This window comes from Crocodylus siamensis, chromosome 12, assembly GCF_052110815.1.
Source record: "Crocodylus siamensis isolate JL-2025a chromosome 12, ASM5211081v1, whole genome shotgun sequence".
NCBI lineage: Eukaryota > Metazoa > Chordata > Crocodylia > Crocodylidae > Crocodylus > Crocodylus siamensis.
In genome coordinates, this window is record NC_143406.1 from 35,381,971 (window position 1) to 35,403,080 (window position 21,110).

Genomic DNA, 21,110 nt, shown 5'->3' on the forward strand with positions numbered 1-21,110 from the left:
AGCTGTCATATAATCAAGAAATGAAACTGGCAGAATCGAGCAATGAAGATCCCACTGTTTGCTTTTGCAATTTGTGCAGCCTGTCTTGTGAGCTGAGTTATCCTGCAGGGCCAGCTTATAAATAAGGGGATTTTCAAAGAGTTTGAACTAGCAGTTGAAGTAGCCGGTCTTGCATAACATGAATAGGAATAGGGGTCAGGAGGTCTGCAACAGATTTGCTTTGCAGTCATGGAAAAGTTCCTTAACTTGCTTTACCCAAAAGGGATTGTCCATTTGTAAAATCAGACTAAGAGCCTTAGATCCTCAGCTCTACCAGGGCTGTGGGAGCTGAGGAGCTCTGGCATATTTAGAGCTGAAGAGTTTCACCAGGGTGGCTTTGACGTACCTTTTGCATTTTTTTTATTGCTTCATCCTTCTTGGGGCTGTGCTGGCTTTCGGCATAATTCTGAAGACTGCTCTAAAGGAAACCTGGATGCAGCCAAGGGGTTGATACCCATCCTGGAATTATAGGTGTTTGACATACTCTGGCTATACTTCTTTCTTTCCATGGCTAGGGACAGAAGTTACACGTAAACCAGTTTAAATGACCAGAAACTGGTTGAAACCTGCAACAGAACAGAAGTTCAGTGCACATAAATCAGTTTCAAAATGACTGAAACTGGTTTAAGATAAACGTGGTTGAATTTAGCATCAGACTTAACTGATTTGCATCAAGCCTGTTTATGACACTTCCGTTCCAAGCCCCTTCCAGGTTCAGGTTAAATCACAGTCGCCCCAGCATCCCAACGTGCTTTCCAGCCCTGGGCTGGGCTGTGCCACCTGCTCCATCAGAGAAGAGTTGGGGGTGGGGGAGGAGAAGGGGACTGGCCACCTCCAGTCAAACCCTGACTGGTGTCTGGAATCAGGGAAGGGGGTTAAACTTCCCTTCCCCCGAGTACAGAACTACCCTGTCCTGCCAAAACCTTACTGCTGGCTGTGACTGGACTACAAATCCCAGAGGCACTCGGAAGCAGGAAGAGGAAATGATGAGCAACCCTGGGGAGTCCTGTTGTTGTGATTCTGGACTGCAAATCCCAGAGACCTCAGGGACAGCAGGAAGAGAAAGCAAACACACAGCCCATGCTGGCTGTGTGCCAGAGACCCATGCTCTAGCATCTTTTGGCTCATGGCCTGAGCCACTGCAGGCATGTGGCTGCATTTCCTGAGTCAAAGTTGTTTCTCAGCTTAATCTCTGCAGTTTACACTAACCTACAAAGACCGTATCAATTCAGCCTTGGGCTTTTTGACTATCTTTTCTTAGCCCATATGTCCTTCTGCTAAGGTTGGGAAGAATGAGTGATTGAGATGCGCTGGCTAGCATTGGAGAAAATGATTAGCTACTTAGCTAGGCCACCTCTAAGATTGCTGTGCTGAAGAAGGGACCTTTAAGATTATAGGCCTTGCCTACACTGAAGGATAGTACTGGCTTTCTCTTTGTCACGTCTAGTTTATTAAAAGGTTTACGTATGTTACAGTCGCAAGTGTGTGTCTGTTCTTGTATGCATTAGAACATGCCAGTTGGCAATATTTGCCTTATTCGAGGCATGCAACAAGTACACAGTATTTGGAATATATAAACTTTAAAATGCACCCACTGGACATTCCTTCTCCAGATCTTTATAACCTGGATAATTTAAACTGAATTTGAGGGGGGTGTAAAAATCATCTACCAATTAAAATGAGCTTTTAAATTTATATGCAACCATCCTTCTGCTGTGGCTTGGTAACAGTCTGCCCTTGTTGTCTGTGTGGCAAAGTAGGCTAGACATTCCTGGCTCTGCATCTGCAGTCTGAATCCCAGACTGTAGTCAATGGAAAATCCTCTGATGGTCTGGAAATAGTGAATGACATTTCCTGAAATGGATTTGGGGTTCTTAATTCACCTTTCACTGCAGGACAATCCATGTCACTGAGCCATTATGGTAGTTAGCATATTTTGGCATTTTGACTAACCATGACTAAGCTTGGAAAAAAATGGAAGACTTTTTATATTTAAATATTTCATGAGAATAAAAATGGATTCCAGTAACAGCTTAGAGGAACATAGCAGCAGAACAATTAGAATTTCTGAACTATTGTACAAACATACAAATGCAAAGTCATTACAATAAGTACATTAAAATAAAATAGATCAAAATGTACAATTAGCATAACTAACCTAAGGTTATAGAGATTGGTTAAGAATAAAGGAAACATGACAACTATCAAACATATGAAATAATAGCCAATTAGTCACAGCAGCAGCTGTTCAATAGAGATGCTTTGGGTATAATGTTAATAAGCTTTACATTTTTTACATTTGTCTGGGTCTGTTTGCAGCTTGCCTCTTTTGTTTTGAATCATATATTCACAATATGGGCTGAGTACAGGGCAGAACTAGGAACTGCTGAGTTGGACTGTGAAAATAAGAGGTGGGGTTTTTTTATTTGTTATTTTTATTTTGCTTTATGGGTGGAATGAAAAATTGGAGGGAAAAGTTGTTTCTGGTTGATAAGCCTTTCCCCCCCCCCCCTCATTTACATGGAACAAACTCCTTAAAAAACAAAAGATTGAATCATGAATAGGGATAGACCCATAGTTAAAACATTGTGGTTTGCACTCAGATGTTCTTTTTCTGGTAAAAAAAAAAAAAAAAAGAAGGTTTTTTAAACAAGTCAAAATATTTAGTTTTAGAATATCAAAATGAATTTTGGCTTTTCAGAAACTTTTTCTTCAATTTGTTTTTCAGCCAAATGATCAGCTCATGTTCAGTGAATAGCTTCTATTGCACTAATGCTGCATTGTCAAAATAATAATAATAATAATATTGCTGGTAATAATAAATTCACTCATGTAAACTGCTCAGGTGAAATCTGGCTGTGGTTTTGACTCTGTCTCTGACCTTGGGAATATCATTTTCTCACTTCCATCAGTCTGTAAAATATGAATAATAAATAGATCCTCACAGCAGAGGTGTGAAAAACAATTAGCTAATATTTACAAAGTGCTTTGAATATGAAATGTGATTCTTGGGTACTAAGAACTGTTACTGTCACTCTTTATAGTGGATGCTGTCATTTGACAAGCCCTGGCTTTGTTTTATTAGACCTGCCGTGAGTAGAAAGAAAACAGGAAAAGCCTGGACAAAAGTTCATAAATATTTACAGCCCCCCTTGAAGGAAGTTTTATACCAAATTTCCCATAGCTACTCCCCAGTGTTGAAAAAATGGAAATGTCCATTCCTTGGACCTAAAATTTTAAGGCGTTGTGGCAGAGCACTCAGATGCCCTGCCCCTGAGAGCAGAAAACGGCTCGGGAGAGACCCCTAGTGGCAAGAAGAGGGAGGCCCAGCTGCCAGTTACCAGGGCAGCCGGAGTAACAGGTGCTGGTTGCCAGGACAGCCACGAGGGAGCCAGCTGACAGGAAGGGGCAGGGCCTGGCCCATATAAGCCCAGGCAGGCGGCCAGGAGGGTAGTTCCCTTCTGGTGGCCAAGGGAGGAGGAGCTTGGCTAGTGCAGACAGAGGGGAAAACCCTGATTGCATGAGCAGCCTCTGGTTGCTGCTGGGGGTTGGAGTGTTTTCCCAGTAGGGAGTGAATGTTGCTTGGCCAGACGGTCTAGCTTTTTATGTCATAGCCCAGGGTCTTTGTGTTTTTGTGTTTGCTGTTTTGACCAGAGGACCAGGTGAGGCTATTAGGAGTTGGAGGAAGCCTCATAGGGCCTCCATGGTAGCGTGGGGACCCTGGCACCAGAGAGAGCGCAGCATTTGGGGTACATTGACCCCAGCCCAAGAGCAAGGGGGAGAGTGAGGAGCCCCAAGGAGGTAAAGGAGAGGGCCAAGTCACAACAGGGCCCAGGTCAAAACCATGTCAGTACCATCTGTGAGGCTTGGGCTGTGGTGTAGGGGAGGAAACGGAGCCGGAGATAGCGACCCCTGGCACCAGGGAGCATAGAGTGGGGCAGCCTCCCGCTAATTACATCAACCATTAATCAATTAAGATCAAGGTGTGGCAGGTGACTGAGCAGGTGGTTGGCCCATAACAGGAGGGCGGAGTCGCCACTAGGAAGGCTCCAGTAGCGATACTCCTGTCACAGTCATCTTCTAGTCTAAGTCCGTCTAATTAGAGTGCAAAAGACAAGCTCTACCACGCCCACTGCGCTCTGATGGACTACAGCACTCATGCTTCCTGTGTAATTATACAGTATTGTCAGTCAATTTCCCACCAAATAGTGTATTAAGCAAGTAACTACTGCATTTGCTTTTGTTCAGGCTTTTCTCCATCACGTCTGCCTCCTAAAAATAGATCTTTTTCTCGGGTTTTTCCAGAGTCTGTGTTTTCTCATCCGTTTCTCTTTCCTTCCTATACCCTTGCTCTTACATGCACACTCTTCTTCTCCTTTTCATTAGTATCTTCCCTACTTCTTAATTAATGCATCCTACTTCCTGGGAAACATGCCACTGAGTTTTGGTGGGAGCACGGTGCCTATCTCTCCTTTGTTCTTTTGAACGTCGGCCCCTGCACCTTCATTACAGAGTTTCTCTGTGCAGCTGCTTACCAACTCACGCACCCTTGCCCTCATCCTGTGGAGGTTCAAGCCTGAAACAAGGCTTGAAAAGACTCCTAGTAGGCCAAGAAATAAACTGAAACAAGACTCCAGGGAAGCAGGCAACCTACTGCATTCCCTTTCACCACTCCCTGTTGCAGATACTAGCCAGAAGGGAGCAGCATGGAGGAGGCCACAAGTAGTTGCTGAGGCGAATGTGGCAGCACAAGGAAAAATGAGGATGGTTACTGTGTCCAGGCTCTTTCACTTCTTCCTCTCTTCCCCCTTCCTTCTGCAAACTTCTCTCATATATCCCACCAGCATCTGGCACCCATCCACCTGTCTATTCTTCAAGTTCTCTTACAAGTGCACTGCTTCCTCCTCCACCTCTTCTTCCATCCTTGAAGGCTGTTAGCCTCCAGACAGTTTCCTACACGAACCTCCAGGAAGCAGCAGTCTGACAACCACCTGCATGGATGAGTTCTCAAATCCCTTCCAGCACCCTTGCTTCCTCCTGCCTATATTAGTCATCTCACCTCTTGCTTACAGCTCCCAAGTTGTGTGCAGCTACCTAACCTCCCTTTGTAGCTGATTATAGCCTGGTATGCTTGGCCATAAGCTGAAGGTTCTTGTTATACACATATTGTTTATAGATAGGCACACAGGCCGTTTAATTAATTTGCATCAGTGTCACACATGAGGCTGCACAGAACTTGGCAATTCTGTTCTACCAAGGAATCTTATGAGAAGGGACAGAGATGCATAAAAATGCAAATTACTTTGTGCCTGCCTGATTATACCCCTTAACTGTTTAGAGAAAATTTGAATGACTGCAGCAGTAGGTCATTAGGAAGCAAAAGAGAAGCTGGCTTTGTCCTGACAGGTGTGAAGGGGAAGCATCATCTGTTATGTAACTGTACTGAATTTCTGTAATGTACAAGTTGACTCTGAGGGACTGATAATTTTATCACCAACAATTGAAGTCAGTAGAGATTGATGTGCATGTGAACTGCAGGATGTGGCTATGGGCAGGTAAGCATTTGAATGTGGAGCCCAATACTTGGGTTGTAAGCTGATTTCTGAAAGGCTCATGATAGATGTGGTATTGCATTGCATAGTTTTCCAAATGGATGGGATTGTCTTATCTCCCCTTCTTTGAATCGCATGGTATTCGCCAGAACTGGAAGCAAAAGGCTGGACTTGTCTGACAGTCATGTTTTTCAGGTGTGACACACCTCTTGTTCCTCTGTCTAGAGAAATTTGCCATACAGAAAAGCAGAATGTGACAGTCCTGGGGTGAAGTGCATCACCACAGCTTTTGCAGGCACACCAGTTATTGAGTTCATTTGTGTTTGGGAAATTTAGGCCTCAGAGGAAGGTAGTGGAACAACAACATGCCAGCGCCATTGTTCAGTAACATGCTTTTCATTTTGGTTTTTCTGTATTTTTGGTGGTCCTTATGCATGTCCAGTGCTGACGTGAGACCGGCTCCTGCACTTTTAGTGTCAGCACTAGCCACAAGTGACTTGACTTTGTCCTGGGAACCAGGCATTAGAGTTTATAAAAATAAAAGTTTACAAGAAGGGTGTACTCTGCTGTCCAACGCCTCCTGCTGACCTATGTTGTCTTCACAGAGAACTGTCATGAACATGGCATGGCCTCTGATGACAAAAGAAAACGTAACATAGAAATCTTCACTGGCAATCACTGCTACACTAGAATAAGTTTCTATAGCAGCAGGGTAAAATTATGAAGCAAGTAGTTATTCTGTGTCCGATAACTGTTTTTCTGGCTGTATTGCCTTTCCTGGATAATTTCTTTTTTTTTTACGTTATATCTGTGATCATATTCCCTATTTGGAGTGGAGGACCATGGTCGAGACAGTTGCTACTTAACTGAGTTTGCTTTTGAGCTATGTAGTTCTCCCGGCTGTAGTGGAGACCTGCTGGATTTCTTTAGGGAATTTCAGAATCTGTCACTGCCATTTACCCTTGTTCAGTTGTTCTCACTGAGTAAAACAATAGTTCAGTCAGTGGACTTTTCCTGGAGGAAAGCACTGCTCCACAGGGCAGATTCTGGAGCTCTCACTCTTGAGCAGCAAACATTTATTCATGCAGACAACCCCTTAAAGCGGCCACAGGTATAGGAGGATTTGACCCTGCTCCATTGACATCAGTGAGTGTGTGGCAGGTGATTTGAATGGGAGCAGGATCAAGCCCCAAATGAGTAAGTGCTCATGAACCTAACTAAAGCCTCCCCTTTCCAGCCTGTTACTAACACAGGATGTGAATCTGGGTATCACAGCCTGGTATTAATTAATTACAGGGGTTATATGACTTTGTGCTTGCAATAGCAAGGGACTAGATTTGATGATCCAAGAGGTCTCTTTCTGTCCTGTATTTCCAATGTTTATTTCTTTTTTTTCCCTTATCTCTTAATTGACTTCCCTTTTCAATGTAAAAGTTGCACATGATACATATAATACAGTTAGATGGGTGTAGTATGATGTGTGTAATGGTTTTCTTTTTGATTATTGCAGGATGGCTATTTTTCCCACCGTCCAAAAGAGAAAACGCGAACAGACAGCAATAATGAAAACTCTGTACCCAAGGACTTTGAAAATATTGATAACAGTAACTTTGCTCCCAGGACTCAGAGGCAAAAGCACCAGCCTGAGCTGGTGAAGAAGCCCCTTAGCAAGCAGAAGGAGCACTTGAAAAGAAAACTAGAGCAAGAAGAAAAGGTAAAGGAGAATTCATTGCTGGGAAAGAGCTCCAATGAAGTAGTGCACTTCAGTGACCATGCTGTAAAGAACAGTAGTAGCAGCAACTTGAAGGAAATTCACAGGTCTCCCAGACAGCACCATATGAAAAAGAATGGGAACAGCTCACCTGAAATAAAGTACGACCAAGAGCCAAGATGTGAGATCTCGGGCAAGGAGGCAATCTCAGCTCTGTCCCGATCCAAGTCTAAGCAGTGTCGGCAGGAGATTGCAGAGATATACTGTCAACACAAGCAAGGGAAGCTGATGCCAGAGATGGTTACACGGCTCTGTCCCCTGGAGGGTAAGTTGGTGGATGCTGAAGTGGGATGAACTACACTACATTAGGAGAGGAATTGTACAGGAGAGGAATTGTACACAGGAGTAGAGTCTTGACTCTGATCCAGTACAATAAAAAGCAACACTGCAGTAAGGTAAAGTGTTATTTTTCTCGTTTGTGTTAAAACAGCGAGTACCTCAGGATGACTTATGCAGAGAATTATGCAGAGAACACAGGATTCTTGTTAAACATAAATTGAATGTTCTGGTTCAGTTTCCTTCCAATAGATTTTTCACATGTTATTTTAACCAAGTTTTGAACGAGTTCTATCAGACATTAGCAGTAACTTTTCCTTCATTCTCGCATACAGAGAAGCCTAGACAAGGGTAGGAATTCATTCATGCATTGTTCTACAGAGGAAATAAGCAATGTGAAGAAACAGGGAAACCGCCACTCCAAACGCTCACCTTCTACCAGCCAGCCCAGGGTCTGTGGTGCAGATCACTGGCAGTTAAAAGAGCTGCTTGGATGGAAGCTGCTAATTCAGAAGCAGGCACCATCTTCTTTCTTCATTTCTTTGTACGGCGTGTAGCACAGTGACTAGGCATGATCGTACTAGGGGTGCACCGATAGAGATGTTTGGGGCTGATACCAGTAGCCAATTTTTAAGGCGGTATATCGACCGATACCAATCTGATTTCCAATACGCAGCTCTTCAACTTGAAGGGGTGCATCCAGCTGGTAAGTTTGGTGTAGTGGAAGGGGAGGGAAAGGATGTTTGGGAGGGCAGATAAGGGCTTCTGTGGTGAGGGAGGGAATGGTGCTGGGGCAGGCGCTGACCAGCCGGGATGGTGAGAGGCCTGGGACAGAGCTGCAAGTGGCTCATCTGTGGGCTGGGGGAGGTGTGCCCCCTGGATCTGCACAGCACAGGGCAGGATGCAGCTGCGAGCTGGGGATGGGGACAGAGACACGGCTCACTGGGAGGGGAGGCATAGGAAGGGTGGGCAGCTCCCACCGCTGCACGCAGCTCATCCAGTGCTCATCTGGCAGCTCCCACTGCTGCTCCTGCCACTTGTCTGGGGGACATGGGGGGACCCCGGACCTGCCAGGCCGGGAAGAGCCCAGCCCACCCAAATCTGGGGACACTCCCTTCCCCTCTGTGCCCGGGTGAGTGGTGGGAGCCACCAGACAAGCACCAGATGAATTGTACCCCCTCCCATGTCCCGCACCTGCCTGGCCTCGGGTGCGTACCCACTGCCCTAGCCCCAGTCCCAACCCCACACTCTCCCTCACCACATGGGCCTTGATCTGCCCCTCCATGCCCCTTCCCCCTCCCCTTCCCCTTCTTCCTCCCCTTCCACTTCCATCACACCAGATTTACCAGCTGCACGCACCTCCCCATATTGCCAGCTCTGCTCCTCACTGCCTACATGCTGCACTGTCGCTGCACACACTCATGGGCATTTATCAGAAATTATCGGCCGCATCGAGCTGATTTCCAATGTAGAACATTTTATTTATATCAGTGCTGATCTGATATTGGACCGCTGTATCGGTGCACCTCTAGATAGTACCATAAATGATACTAGCAGAACTGTATCAGACATGCATAAACTTTCATGAGCAAGGGCTCAATAAGACTACAGGCAAAACATTCTGTTTTTAATGAAGTCTTCAATCAGAAAGATGTTTTCAGAGCTCATTAGCTTAGAGCTTCCAGTCCACACCATAGTATAAGACAGCTTTGTCTGGTGATTTTACTTTTTGTGTGTCAGATTTATGGCTTGTCTCGCAACTCGCATGCATGCGTGTGTGTGTGTGTGCATGTGCATGTGTGCTGACCTATTTTCACCTTTCAAAAAGTTTCTTATACTTCACCATTTATTTAATTGTAAAATAGCCTCCCCTTTTAAAATGCTTCTTACCACTGACCATAGATAATGAGCCCCGAACTGTATTGTCAGCAACAGTAGTGGGTATACAGAAGTCTAAAACCCCAGTCCTACAATCGATACTTCAGTACTTGCAGAGCACTGGGGGTTGAGAGAGGCTACTAATCCAGTGCTACAGAGTGGGATCATTCCCTTCTGAATATATGGCTCCCTTTTTTGAGAGTCTCTTTTGGCTTTTTTCACCATTGCTTCACTGAGTAGTAGAAAATAGGAAAGTGGGCAATGGCTTCAGGCTTTGCAAAAGATTCAGGGTCTGACGGGATATTTGCAGGATAAGTGGGTTGCGAGGCTTGACAGACCAGGACAGAAGAGAAGAAAAAGCCAAAAGCTAAAGAGAACCTGACCTTGGTAAAAGGCTGAGCTCTACCATACACTCAGAGGAGTCCCAGCAAGGTTTGATATTGCAAATGTCTCTTGGTGTCATTTTCTTTTCTTTCCTAAAGATACAAAATTCAGATTTTGCCTGGTGAGAGAATTGAGTGGATTCTGCACCTTATGGGTCTGTTCTACACTTTCTAGGATCTGGACAAGTCTTAAATTGTGGGGGAAGCGGGGAGAGTTGGTGTATATACCACAAACACCCACCTACCCACATACCCATCCTTGTATCAAGTGGCAGCAGTCCCTCAACATAAGGATGACAGTCTTCCAGTAGATAGGGAGGTTATCAGTGGGTCTAGAGAGGAAGTGCACTCACACAATGTGAAAGTGCAGCAAGGGATATATTCCGCAAGCATGCATTAAAAGTGTGTACCATTTAATGCCTGCAGTCGCATCACCTGGCTGCTAATCCATCTCCCTGGGACATATTGTAACATTCCAAGCCACTTAACCAGCTTCCAGCCTTAGCCCAAAATATTTCCTCGTTCTGTCATGTATACATGTGCCCAGGGGTCAAAAGAGGTATGTTCTGTCATGTGTATATATATCCAAAGCCAGGAGAAGTATGTTGCAATCCTGGCTTTGTAAGACATTTTCCAACAAGGGACTCAGTTCAAATGTCTGAAATGTTCCAGTGCACAGCTATGCATTACATGGTGTGAAGTATTTTTGTTCGTTAGGCAGCAGAGTACATGGTCGAGAAAAGCTGACTGGATAGCAGGGAAACTTGTCAAAAATTATTAACAATAAATTGATAGACCTCTGTTCTGTTCGCAATTTAACAATGTGCATGTAGGCAGAAACAGGTGATGAATTTTCCTGGCAGTCACCTGAACAAAAAATAGTTCTTTCAGTAAGGTGTGCATCATGTATAATAAAATAGAAGGTGTAGACAGGCCATTGCTAGGCGTTTTCAAACTAGCAGGGATATCCCTGGAGCTCCATTAGATTTTTATTATACGCAGTGAGGCCTTTTTCTGAAAATGTCTTTACCCAGCCAGATGGATCCTTGTAGAAAGTGTTGACTTTTCTTTGCCTCAAGGTTATTCCCTCCTGCCACACCAACAACTGAAGTTAAGCATTTTCACTGCCAAATTCTCCTCCGTGTGGTGTTCTGTGTATCCTACATTAGACACAGGGATGATAGGAGCAGGCTCAACAGCTTTGCAATAGGGAAGTGATAGAGCAGCATCCTAATCCAGGGAATGCAGGATGCAAATGTAGGCAGTGCCGCTGCACAGATGTACTATTGCCCAGGAGAGATGCTAGATCTCTGAGGCAGCTTTTCCAAGGGGCTGAAAGTCATGTTCAGCATAAAACATATTACGGGCAATTTGGAAAATATTCAGCTACTACCAGACAGACGCTACGTAACTAGCACAGGACAACCAGGGCAGTTGCCCTACGTGCCAACTTGGAGATGACAGGGGAGAGCAAAAACACTGTTGCATTGTTACACTGCTGCTACCAGAGGGGAAGGCGTTGAATGCCTGTCAGGAGGCCCTCAGTACTCAACATAGCCTGGAGGTTAGAGCCCCTTTCTCATTAAAACCTGAGCTTGTAAATACTGCACCCAAATGTAACCAGGCTGTGATCAGGGAGGCCAGTAGGATGGATTGTTTCCCCCTCTTTATCTGAACTTTTGTAAGCTGGTGTCTGGTGGCAAGCAGCTGCTCCATCCCTTCTCAGAGGCAGCATTATAACCCTGCTACAGCCGTTAGAGGGGTGCAAGACTTAATTAGCTTTAACTTTTGTAAAGTACAATCCCCAAGCTTTTGGGATGAAAGGCACTATAATAGTGGGATTACTTGAGGTTGTACTTTTTTGAGCATCAAAGAAGCCTTGTGCTCTGTGTCAGCACAAGTCAGATATTCCGGGAATCAATCTAAGTTTAGATGTTTAGCATGCCATGTGATATCCCCTTATGCTTGCATATGAAAAAGATCTCCTGTCTGTTTACAACGAGGCTGTGAACCTTCAGTAGCTATGCATTGGACTAACACATTCATTCATTATTCCAGTGTATAAGCTTGTTCCAAGCCATGGTTTCCATTGAGGTGTCACCCACTGTTCAGTCCCCTCAGATCTGTTCTTAAATGCATAACTGTTAAGAGCCACAGAATAGCTAAGTATGGCCATCGATCATGGTATACGATTTCATCGAGCCAGCCTGTCATAAATTCTAAGTGATACATTCACACTGGTAGTTATCAAAAGGAGCAGTAGTTTACAAGCTTTTCCCCTCCCCCTTTAAAGTATTTTATTATTTCCAATGACAAAAACCTAAAGAAAGTCAAACGCAACTATCTTCATTGTACTAAGGAAAGGGTCATTTAAAACTGACAGTATTGTCCTTTCTTGCCTGTATGGAATGAATGCACTGTCTCCATGAGAACAGGAACAGGCAGGTCCCCATTCCACCTGTGTGCACCATGTACGGCGCATGACTGAATTGGATGTGAACCTTTGCATGCCACCTGAATTACATAGCACTGTGAGCGTGTGAGGTTCTGTACTGTGTCCTTAAATGCATGCCTCCAAAGGACGTGATGAACACTGGGAGGCCGAGGAAATGGATGTTAAGGCTTTTAACATAATATTATGCTGTTGTGGTCAAGGTCACAACATCAGGCAGTGGAGAGTCCCACTGTTTGTTTTTTGTGTGCTCTTTACTTTGAAGAGAAGGTTCAGAGTTAAGAGGGTTTTTGAGGAACTTGAAGGGAGGGAGAGAGGATGGAAATGAAGAGCAAGAAGTCAGGAAAAATAGCATCAGGTACAACCCCAGGCTGAACAGGCAAATCCAGTGCTGTGTAGATTACAGAAAGGAACCAGGAAAACATCTTTCCTGTGTGGCCAGCATGACAGCTGAGGTTACTCTTTGGTAGAAGCAACATGCGGTGCTGCAACTTGTGACGAATGTAATAACCTGACTCCTTGCTGGGGCCAGCCACAACTTTATGCTGTATCTCACTGCAGGCTTCCACTCCACTTCTGTTAGCTGTTCCAGGTCTTATTTCTGATTGCTGCAGTCGTTGCTGGATAAGGGCTCAACTATATCAATGAGTATTCTCCTGTACAGAGTCCCCCAGATAGTTGCACTCCTCTAGGGAAAGCTAAGAAAATATTTCTAGCCAGAGAAAGCTAGAAATAGAAAATTCTTGGTTGTGGATTTTGGACTCTGGAGCAAGCTTCCAGAGGAAGATTGGCTTCATGCCACACTTATCATGTGACAAAGCTAGTATGATTTAATCTGTGCTTTATGATCCCTTAGCAGCACCCTTTATAGCCAGGAAAAGCAGAGGACTTTGTGGCTGCTACTACTCACCTAATTATGCAGTGAAATTTGAGTGGCACATCAAATGCTGAAGTTTTGGGCACAAGAGCTAGAGACACATTCAAAAAGCCTGTGCCTGAATTGATTCAATCTTTGCAGGTTAGTCCATACTGCCTAGGTTGAATCAGCTTGTAACCACACACACATCCCTTCTGGACTGAAGAAATGCAGGCACATGCCTGCTGTGGCTCAGGCTAGAAGCTGGGGGTGCTAGAACAGCCTTGCCTCCCCTTCCAAAGTGCTGAACTGAGGGGGTGTGGCCAGACCCTGGCAGGACTGATTAGGGAGGGGTTCTTCTCCTCCCCACCTTGCTGTTCCTCTGACCAGCAAGGGAGTCAGCAGGGAGTTGCACAGCATTGACTTACACAGCAAGGGGTAGTTATACAGCATTTATCAGCTCATCAGCAAAACAAGAGCCTCTCTCATTAGTTCAAGCTCTTCTTAAACAACTTTTTCCAGGGAAGGAATGGAGGGACATTACCAGCTACCTGTTGTTTAGCTCCAAAAAGCCTTAGCTGACACTGTCCTGTCTGCCTTTTTCCTGTTGCCCACAGCACAGATGGTTGCCATCATGTGGTCTGCTAGCTAATGCTGAGAGGCATCTGTGTAAGGCAGATGGGAGGGGGGAATCCCTGCTTGAGGACAGAGTGGTAAAGTTGCGGGGAGGAGGAACAGGAGGAAGCCAGACAGATGCTGTTGTACCTGCAGTCTCTGCTGGAGCTCCAGCTAGGGAGCAGAGGGGAGGAGCCAGCCCTGCTGGGCTGGAGCAGAGCAGAGCCCTGCCCAGAGCTGCGAAGCATCTGGGATGCTGGAGGACTCTGATTTAACTTAAACAAGAAAGGGGTCTGGGACAGACATTGCATAAACCAGTTTGACCTAAATCAGTTACGTCTGATACTACATTCAACCAGGTTTATCTCAAACCGGTTTCAGCCATTATCAAACTAATTTATGTGCACTGAACATCTGTTCTATTACAGGTTTAAACCAGTTTCTGATCACTTATACAAGTTTATGTGTAATGTCTGTCCCAAGCCAATATGAAAATCTAGCTGTGTAGCTATTAAAATTGGTTTTTTTCCCTTTGATGTTGTCTCCATATTTGTTGGAGCCTCCTCAGTGTCTAACTATACAGCAGAAGTGTCATATTTGAGGATTCTGATTCCTAGTGACCTGAGGGATCAGTGTGAAAGCTTGCAGAATACATGATACTTCTACCTTGGTCACTGGCACTAACTACATGAATCTACAGCAAAGGAACGTTATCAAGTGGTATCTAAATATTTTCTTCTCCAGTCCAGGTTATCTTTGGCATCAGACTCACAGGTGGGACTTGAATCTGCCCCCTCATTATGGGTGACTGAACTTGGAATCTTGTTTGACCCAGGGCTTTGGTCACAGATGGGCATTCAGCATGCCTCCAGTACCCTTTTGATTGTTTTTTAACATTCACTTGTGTTTAAAGAAAAGTCCCTAGGTAAAGGGAGAGGCTGTGATGACCCTGATCTATTTCCTTTTGGCTCCTACATTCTTTCCTCTCTTTATAAGTCAGAACAGTTTTTCTGCTACCTTCAACCCTGCAGCATAACCCTGATTATAAGTAAAACAGGAAAAAATGCAAATGACCTCTTTCTGTGTCATGTGCCGCGAGTGGGGCTCAAGGTATTTGCCTATCTGCTTCCTGACTGATAATGCTGCTGTGCACACAGAAAGGAGAGATTTCACTGTTGAGGAATACAGTTCTCTGATGCCCTAGAATAACACAAACTGCTTCAGGCTCTCAAACTAAAAGAAAAAGTAGTCTAGATTCACATAGCTGTCTGTGTTGAGTAGTGCACACATAATAAGGGGGTAGACCTCTATAATAGCTTTCATCTGAGGATGTTGAAGCACTTTATGGAAAGACGAGCATGCCACTCACTTCACTTGCCACTTCTGGAGTGGAATGCAGTAGAATTTTCTGTTCAGAAAAATACGAACAGTTTAGCGACCAGAAGTGAAAGGGAATCCATATAAACTGCAAACTAAAAAGGGTAATATAGGTAAGAACCATATGGAATTTTGGCCCGTTGAATGTAAAAGAGAACGTTCAAATGCTAAATAGTAAAGCAGGCCACATAGGAACATCTGGATCACTGGGTTCAGCTTCCTTCAGTCACAGGCATCCTTTTGATAGACAAGTGGTTTTCAATCTTTTTAGATTTGAGGCACCCCTCATTAGACTCGCAGCCCTCCTTGGAAAACGCTAGCTGTTAGTTTGCACTCTTTTTATGACAACAAAAAACAATAGAGCAGTTTTTCTATTGCAAAGAACTCAAAAAGACCACCACAGGTCAGAATGTTTTAAACACCTTTCCTATTGGAAAACTTTGGGTTTGTCTTGTGAATCGCGTTTGCACGCCTAACAGTGCTAATATTATGTAGCACTCTATAGCACCCTTGAAAAGATCTTGGGGTGCTCTGCCGCCCTGGTTAAGAATCACTGCAATAGATTAAAAGCAAAGAACAGGCGCTGCAACCCCCACCCCCCCCGATGCACACAAACCACAGGCTATAGTATCTTAAGAACTATTAGCATTTTACACATGCTCCAGGAGTGGGGGGAGGGGGCTCTTTAGTTAAAGTGGCTCCAAAACCCACTCTAATTAAAGCGCCCACAGCGTCTCATGTATCAGCATCTCAGGGCTTCAAAAGGGCTGTGGTGGCACTTTAAGCCATTTTAAAGTGCAGGGTTGCTGATCCACAAGACACAGAGTGTGTCATCCCTGCATGTGTAGAGGCACCCCATAGCACTAAAACAACCCTAAAGCCTCAAAAGGTGCATTGTCACACAGGAAGAGGGTGGAAGAAACTTCAGGTGTCACTAAGGCCTTGAATTTCTGCAGTAGTAGGGAATATATTACATTAAGATATGCTCGGGTTGTACTTAAAGAAGTCATTGAGTTGCATGTGTTTACTGACTGCTGGACACATGGCTTGGTTTACTTTTCAGGATTTTGGTCATGTGATTATTGTATAATTTTAAAAACAATTGGTTTTGTCCCTGTTTCTTTTGGTTAGGTATTTGAAAGTCATGTTCATGCCTCTTCACAGCTTTTATCTATTGGCCAACATGGCAGAAAAACCATGATGAGTTTTAGGCTGTTTAAGAGTGGCATTTAAGAGCCAATGCAGATGCAGACCCAACAACATTTTAATTTGCTGCACCACAGATGACTCCTGTTGCAATAAATTTACTGTGAATAGACTAATTGCAAAATAACCCTAATTGGATAGTTATCAATGAACAGCATCCTGCGGAACAAAAGCTGCTTACAATTAATAGCATTTAAGCTATAAACTATTCTTCTGCAGAAAGCTAAGATGTAATTACACCACATACAGAGATTGTGTTCAGTTCTGGAAACCATAATACCAGCATTTCCTTCATTATAAAGGGTAGTTTCAGCTTCAGCACACAGCACTTGCATTCTGTACTAAATGAATTTGTGAAATGATGGAGAGTCTGACACTCCTCTTCTTACGTTAGTGTGAATCAGAACTGTCTCAAGAGAAGTGTGTGGAATTATACCAGTGTAAGAATAGGGTCAGTAGAGAAGAATAAGGCCGTAGAGAACATATATTAGATGACTGTATATTGTAAAAATAGTCCCTTGAAGCCATCTATTTATTTGCATTACAGCATCTAAATCTTACCAAGATAATGCTTTTTCTGGGATCAGAATATGAGTGTTTCTGGGAGAAGGAGGGGACATAAAATTGGTGGACCTGGCCCTGGAGCTTCCTAGATTGTCCAGTAGTGTTTTCCTCCCAGCTGTCCCCAGAGATCTCAGGAGCTTCTCTGCAGATCAAGGACTTTGGCATTCCTATCCAGAGTTGGTGAGATTATGGTAAAATAAAATGGGTTTTTTTCTGTAGGGATCTTTTCATTTCTACCATAGAGTAAAAAAAAACTATAAAGGGAATGCTTAAGGCCACTGTAACTGGCCAAGCAAGGGATTCTGATAGCACCGGGAGCTGGGTTAGAGATACGGAGCCTTTTTCCTAGATTGTTGACTCCTCTGAAATGTGTGATGCTTACAGGACATCTGTAGGTTTGAGAGTCTGCTGCCATCCCACTGAATGCCAACTTTAAGGCTTTACGTGGCATGGAGGTTTTAGCTCTGAGGCACTAAAACAGCAAACACAAAGAAATACAGTTTGAAAATTTGGCATTTTTAAGGCAATTCTGGGAAGCAGGGGCAGCAAAAACAGAAAGTGTAGAGAGGCTGGAAAATTTTATGATCAGTCTCTTGCAAAACTGTTACTATAATAAAATGTCAATGTTGCAGAGATCATTGAAGTAGGAGAGGTGCTAGTCAGGATGGAGGAGAGTAATTACTAAATCTGTCCCAGAAATAAATCTGGGAAGAGAGCACAGGAAATGGTGTTTAGTGGAGGCTTCGATAAGAATCGCTACATATGGAAGATACAGAGAGGAAAGAAGAAATGTTTGAATGATTAATAATGCCTCCCTGTGCTCCTGGAACACGTTGGTAGATGGAGAAAAATCAGTCCAATGAGTTGTCAGTGATGTGAAAGCAAGAGCTGGAAGAATTAGGGGAAAAGACCACCAAGTAGAAGGACAGAAAGAAGGGCATAAAGACATATACACACACATACACATAAAATAGGTTTTCAGCCTTTTGATTCAATATGTTACAGTGATATCAGTAGAGATACTGTGAAGGAAAAATAAAAGGACATGTTTCTTTTTCCACCCTCCAGCATGAGCTATGTTTCTCTCTGCCTCCCAAATGACTTCTTCAATGACACAAAGAAGTTGAATTAACAGTTATTAGAGTTGGGGGTAGTAGGACTGTCTATTATAGTTACTGGATGCTTCCCATTATAAGACCCGATTTCCAGTTGCTTATAGATTTACCAGCTGAAACTTGAACTATTTGATCAGAAAATTAGATGCCAGCTTTGAGCTGCCTAGGTCTGAAGTTTTTTAGAAAATTTTAGCAAAAATGGTTGAGCTATTTGAAAGCATGAGGCTGAGATGAAACGATACATTTTCCTTCCACGTTACAAATGTCATGTGGTGGGTTTTTTCCTCTTTCCTGTAGGCTCCACTCCACGTGAAAGAAAGAGACTTGATATTTGATAAAGTAAGTGGCTTTTGTGTCAGGGATGTGCCCTTAGCCATTCTCATGGAAAAACTGTCTGAATTCAGTCAACTTATAAAGCTTTAAGTTGCTCAGTAAATAGTTGTTCAGTTTTAGTTGCTCAAGTACGATCAAACCTCTCAAGGGCTGACCATGCCCCACAGCAGCTGCACACGCTCTGCCCCAGCAGCTGAACTTTCCCAGTAATGTCTCTTCATGTCTACAGCCAATACCGCTGTACATCATAACCTCTGCTGTATGTACATTATGGTAAAACTTTCAGTGACTTGATTACATACAGTGACATGCCTTCCTCTGGTTCAGTGCACAGAAGTGTCAGGGGTGCATCAGGGATGTGTAGTAAGGAAGGTTGTTGCTTGCAGAAATGAATTTATTGGGAAGCGTGTGATAAAGGATAATCCTCTGCTGAATGCAGGTGAACGCTGCCCTGTAAGATTTAATTCTTCCCATGCCTTTGCCAGAATAACCACGTGACGTTAGGCAAATCACTTAAACCAACCTTTTCACAGGTGGTGACTAACCGTCTGTGTTCCTCATTTTCTTAATACCCAAGGGACTGATTTATGGAAATACTGAACACTCTTAGCAGCAACTGAAGTCAGTGGGAGCTGTGCTTTGAACAGAGGAAGTGCTCTTTAGTACTAAATACTGTGAAAAATCAGGCGCTCATCCTCAGACTGAGCACCCAAAGTTAATGTGCAAGTTCCCCTGTGTGAAATGGGGATAACAATAGGCTCCTCATCTCACTGCTGTGGTATGAAGAGAAATTGCTATATGTATAAAGCCCCTGGATATTATGGTGATGTTCACCATAGAAAAGTCCATGAAGAAACCATTTCATCTTCCCAGCAGGGTGCAAATGGTATGCAATAAATAAGGTGCATGCATATGCATGTGTGCATGCACACACACTCTTTCTCTCCCCTTCCTTTCCTCCTTTCCTCTGAACAATGAGGATTAAATATAATTCATTAAATGAATGTTGTTTACTATATATTCTGATGGGTTTCCTTCAAGGGTTTCTTGAAGGAAAATAGTTTGTCATCACATAATTAAAGATAGCACTATAATACATATATGCAAGCCAGCCGAGTTAAGATTGCTGCACCACCTGCATGTCTGGAATTTTCCAGACTTCTGCATTTACTTAACTCCAAAATGAGGTCCCCTCCCCACTTAACAGAGTGGGGGAGCCCCTTGTCTTGGATTTGACAGGGCGGTGGGAGGGGTGGGGCAAGGGTCAGCAGGGACCCCCCACCATAGAAAGGATGTGGACAAGTTGGAAAGAGTCCAGTGGAGGGCAACAAAAATGGTTAGGGGACTGGGGCACATGACTTCTGATGAGAATCTGAGGGAAGTGGTCTTATTTAATCTGCAGAAGAGAAGACTGAGGGTGGATTTGATAGCAGCTTTCAACTACCTGAAGGATGGTTTCAAAGAGAATGGAGCTGGACTGTTCTCAGTGGTGGTAGATGACAGAACAAGGAGCAATGGTCTCAAGTTGTAGCAATAGGTTAGATATTAGGAAAAACTTTTTCACTAGGAGGGTGGTGAAGCATGTGAACAGGTTACTCAGAGCTGGTGGATGTTCCATCCTTAGAAGTTTTTAAGACCCAGCTAGATAAAGCCCTGGCTGAAATGATCTAGTTGGTGATGGTTCTGCTTTGAGCAGGGGGTTGGACTCAATAACCTCCTGAGGTCCCTTCCAACCCTCATTTTCTATGATTCTGAGATCGTAAAACAAACTGTAACCACTCTGGCTTTATTTCTTTCTGGGTTTTTTTTGCAAGTTGATGGAAAAATAAAGCCTTTAAATTCTAGCCAGAGAAACTGACATTTTTCATAAAAGGAGAATAACTTTTTGAATTCCACAAATATCTTTCTCTTGCTGTGTTCCTGAAGCCTCTTCAGGAAGACTGTCCAAGCCCAAGCTAATGTGCTGTAGAAGGAAAGAGCCATGTATGGCACAGCTACAGAGAATGTACACAATTTACACCCTCCTCCTCAGAATTTTGGCAAGCGTAGTTTATTATATTTACGTTAGGACGTGGTGCATTTTATAGGGGTTGGTGTTTGTTTTTTAATTGCTTTCCTTAGAAGTGAGGGGAAAAAAGGTTTAGAGAACTGCTCTCAAGTTACAACACCAGGCATGATGCCAATCTTAAGAAAGATTAATGCTATTTTAAGACTTCAGGCCATAATTTTGGCTGTTTCCATTGTAAGTGTATATTTCTTAAATAGAATATACTTTTAATACAGCAGTCTTTTGCGTCTCTGCCAAGTAATCATGACTTCTATAGAAAGAGAGAGTGACAAAAGTTTGCAGCTCAGCAGAAATAATTTTGAAAGTAAATATATATTTAGTCTGTGAAAGAACTGCTTATCATTTGATGGCTTAAAGACTTGTTAGAAGTGAATAGGCCTGATTCTTGTCTTGCACTATTGTAATAGTCATGAAATGTCCTTGATGAATAGAGGTGTACCAGTACATTGGTCACATGTCAGATTGGCACCAATAACAAGAAAATTAACATTATCTGAAATCGGCTTTTTTGGCTGATAATGTCACCAATAAGTTTCACGTGCATGTGCACAACTGCAGCATGCACGTGGCCAGGAATGCAGCTTGGCAGCTTGGAGAGCAGCATCCTGCCAGTAAGTCTGTGGTG

At 43.7% G+C, this 21,110-nt stretch overlaps 1 protein-coding gene across 2 annotated transcripts in view; it reads left to right on the forward strand.

Moving 5' to 3' along the window:
• Positions 1-21,110, forward strand: part of XYLT1 (xylosyltransferase 1) — a 333,774-nt gene that overhangs the window by 159,785 nt on the left and 152,879 nt on the right. For both annotated transcript variants that reach the window (XM_090023581.1, XM_090023582.1), the window contains exon 3: positions 7,102-7,627. In XM_090023581.1, coding sequence (XP_089879707.1) covers positions 7,102-7,627 — 526 coding nt within the window. The remainder of the gene's footprint in view (positions 1-7,101; positions 7,628-21,110) is intronic.